General features: G+C 31.5%; 1 protein-coding gene across 1 annotated transcript; it reads left to right on the forward strand.

The window, feature by feature from the left end:
• Positions 1–397: 397 nt before the first annotated feature.
• LOC145051801 (uncharacterized) lies at positions 398–2,442 on the forward strand. Its single transcript, XM_078999625.1, has 8 exons — positions 398–539; positions 754–912; positions 1,076–1,182; positions 1,286–1,327; positions 1,430–1,517; positions 1,736–1,838; positions 1,968–2,074; positions 2,162–2,442. Exons 2-8 carry the CDS (start codon positions 782–784, stop codon positions 2,283–2,285), a joined length of 702 nt encoding a protein of 233 aa, XP_078855751.1. The 5' UTR covers positions 398–539; positions 754–781; the 3' UTR covers positions 2,286–2,442.
• The last annotated feature ends 1,141 nt before the right edge of the window (positions 2,443–3,583 follow it).

Here is a 3,583-nt window from a genome sequence, read left to right on the forward strand (position 1 = left end):
TGTAATTTACTCTTTTAGGAATTTAGCCTAACATTTATTTCTCTTACAAACCTAATTTTTTTTCCTAACGATATTTGCCAATTTTTTAAATTTATTTTTACAATATTTTCCCAATTCTTTTTTATTATTTTTGACAACCGATGACCATAGTCTTAATGAATAACATATGAATTAATAGGTGTATTTACACTCTTATTCTAAGTTTAATTTAACGAGAGAAAAGAAAGATAATTGATGGAAATAAAAAGAAAATTTTGTGCTTTCAAGTTTAATATCTTTTGATTTGGAAGGATTTAGAAAAAGAAAATCTTTTTCCAACTCGAAAAAAAAAATTATTTTCCTTTTTATTCTATTTTTTCTCTTGACTTTTTTTTTCTTTTCTTTCTTTTTCTCCTGCGATTTGAGAAGGTTAAGGACTACCCAATCTAAATCCAAGGGAGGGGTCGCAAACAAGGTGTTAACAAAAGAGGGCAGATCTCGTTTTATCTTTCTTTGCTTTCAGGCGATTGACGGTCGACTTGGATAATCATCGTGTCAAGGTAAAACCCTAGCCTTAAATTTCTGGCGTTTCAATTCTTTCTCCGATGAAACAAGGCTTGGTTCTAAGATTTCAGTCGGTTTTCATTCATATATTTGTTTTGATTTTAGTTTATGCTTAGGTATTTGTAGGATCCAATTTAACCTTTATAATACTTGTAGAATACAAAATCAGTGATTAATCAGATTACCTTCTTTCTGGATTTGAATCGGCAGGTTGTCTCAGAACGAGTCGTGAGAAAGTATGACGACGGCTGCTAGACCGACATGGGCACCTGCTAAAGGTGGTAACGAACAAGGTGGAACACGTATATTTGGTCCTTCTCAGAAGTATTCCTCGAGGGATATTGCTTCTCACACAACTCTCAAGCCCAGGTTACCTTTTCCTCTATATTGTATTTTACTTCAAGTTGTTTAAAATTAGTATCTGCACACTAATCTTGTAACATTGAAACAAAATCTATTAATATGCATACGAAACTTGATGAAATTGCAGAAGGGAGATTAATCTTTTATAGTTTGGTGTTTGTTGCTACAGAAAGGATGGTCAGGACACCCAGGATGAACTAGAAAGGAGAGACCTGAAAGAGGAGTTGGTGGAGCGTGAGCGGAGACACTTCTCATCTAAAGACAAGGGTTATAGTGGTAAAATCATATGACTCTTCTCTTTCATCTGTAATGTAATAGTATTAGTTAGTGTTGACTGTTGACTTGTGTATGTGATTGATTGTATCAATTTTGGTTGCAGAGGATAGAGACCGAAGAAAAAGTGGTCATCACCTACTGGAAGGTACATATTGCATCTAATAACTTCTTTTGATGTTTTGATTGCTTTTGTAACCAAAATGCAAAATTTTAATCTACTGTTTAAATATTTATTATCCATACTTAGGATCAAGGAGAGAAATTGAGGACCGCATTGTTCCACGCACTGCAGATGCTGATGATGCTGATTTAGACATCAAAAGTGATGATGAAAGGTTGGTATTTTACCTAGTAATTTTAACAGGTTTAAGTCAAACTACTTATCAAGTCATGTATGAGTATTGAGTAAAGTGGCTGAATGGGTAACCATGCCTTGTTTAAGTACTTAACCTATTAAGTCCATTAAGCCAAAAAAGAAATGTAGAATTATCAATTGAATATTTGAGTAACCTTAATATCTTCAATATGGCTTACAAATTTGTTCTGTGGTTAGTGATGAGGACGATGATGATGATGATGATGAAGATGATACAGAGGCACTTTTAGCAGAGCTTGAACAAATCAAGAAGGAACGAGCCGAGGAAAAACTACGCAAAGTGAGTTGGTCTTTCTTAAACATATTATTATTATTATTATTATTTATTATTATGTTTTTTCTTTAATAAGAATCTTTTCCTCACTTGAGATTTGTTTAATTATATATGACATGGATTTGGTTTGTACAGGAACGTGAAGAGCAAGAAGAGGAGCTTAAACTGAAAGAGGCTGAGTTGATAAGAGGGAACCCTTTGCTTAATAATCCAACTTCCACTTCCTTCAATGTTAAACGAAGGTATTGCAATCTCTTTAAATATATATTTATATGTGTGTGTGTGTGTTATTTGATTTTGTGTGATTGATTGTTGTATATTTGTGACAGGTGGGATGATGATGTGGTGTTCAAGAACCAGGCTCGTGGAGAGACCAAGGCTCCAAAGCGCTTCATCAATGACACCATTCGTAGCGACTTCCATCGCAAATTTCTTCACAAATACATGAAGTAATAATCCATCCGGTTGCTAATATTCTAAGAATTTATGCTTCCAGTTTGTTTGTTATGTTTGTATAATGCTTGATAGTGTTGAAGTTGCTAATATGGGAAGGATGATTCTAGTTGGAATAGTTATTATTAATGTACATTTGCCCCTTGTGTTTCTTCAATCAGTGATTAGGCTTGTCATGGGTAAACAAATAGTCTGGTCAACAGATTTTTTTTTTTAACATTTCTCACAAAATACTGAAATAGTCATTTGGACAATTTTTTTAGAAATTTATTACAAAATAACTGCTCATTTTGCCAAAAAATAACACCATCATTTGGTGGAGAAGCAAGGTTGTTAGAACTTTGATTTTGTAGTGGATTTCAATAAAGGCATTTCTTGAAATCAGTTTAGCGAAATGGTGGATTATTTTAGATACATACAATAATGGTCATTTTAATGATTTACTAGAAAGAAAATTAAGGGGGTGTTTGATATGGGTTCTAAATGGGTTCTCGGTCAAAGAAAATAAAAAGAATACAAATTTGAAGTGAAGATTTGGTTTCTCTTTAAAATTGAAAATTGAAGGACCGGGACAAAAGGGCACCAAAAACCCACGATTCCAATTTTGCCCCATCTCATATGCCATCTCATCTCTGCCTCCGACCACCTTCCTTTGACAACCACTTAAGTTTGTATTGACAACCACTTAAGTTTGTATTTATAGGGCTGTTCGTTTGGATGGATCGGTTCGATCCGATTCAATCAAATGAATCAATATTGATTTTGGTTTTCAAAACATGGATTCGAATAGTTCAAACAAAATTTAAATCCGTTTCGATCTAACCAAAATACAATTCGGTTGAATCGGTTTTTATAATTCGGTTTTCAAAAATCCAAAACTTTTTAAACCCACATATAATTAGAATATTAGACAACTTTATAGAAAAAAACAAATTATTTAACTGTGGTTTAAAATTCATAAACAAGCACTGAATAAATATATTATAGTTAAATATTATATAGATAATTTTTTTTTTGAGATAAAATATATATTAAGGTTTTTATTAGGTGAAACTTTTTAAATCTATTTTAAAAAATAAATTAATAAATTAATCAATATATATATATATATATATATATATATATATATATATATATATATATATATATATATATATATATATATATGAAGAGAATAAAACTCTAGATCGATTAGATCTTTCACAGGTATGAATATGAAAATCAAACAAGACAAATACAGTAAGAAAATGAACACAGAATAGAATTAAATATGTGCTTATGATTCAATGAAGTCACAC

Source organism: Lactuca serriola, chromosome 5 (assembly GCF_051521515.1).
Source record: "Lactuca serriola cultivar US96UC23 chromosome 5, Lser_US96UC23_V15, whole genome shotgun sequence".
Lineage (NCBI taxonomy): Eukaryota > Viridiplantae > Streptophyta > Magnoliopsida > Asterales > Asteraceae > Lactuca > Lactuca serriola.

What these genes read in the sequence shown, in the direction of transcription:
- LOC145051801 (XM_078999625.1), top strand. Translation starts at nt 782, where the DNA reads ATGACGACGGCTGCTAGACCGACATGGGCACCTGCTAAAGGTGGTAAC. An exon ending in CACACAACTCTCAAGCCCAG is followed by an intron (nt 913 to 1,075) that starts GTTACCTTTTCC and finishes TTGTTGCTACAG; the next exon opens with AAAGGATGGTCAGGACACCC. An exon ending in ATCAAAAGTGATGATGAAAG is followed by an intron (nt 1,518 to 1,735) that starts GTTGGTATTTTA and finishes TTCTGTGGTTAG; the next exon opens with TGATGAGGACGATGATGATG.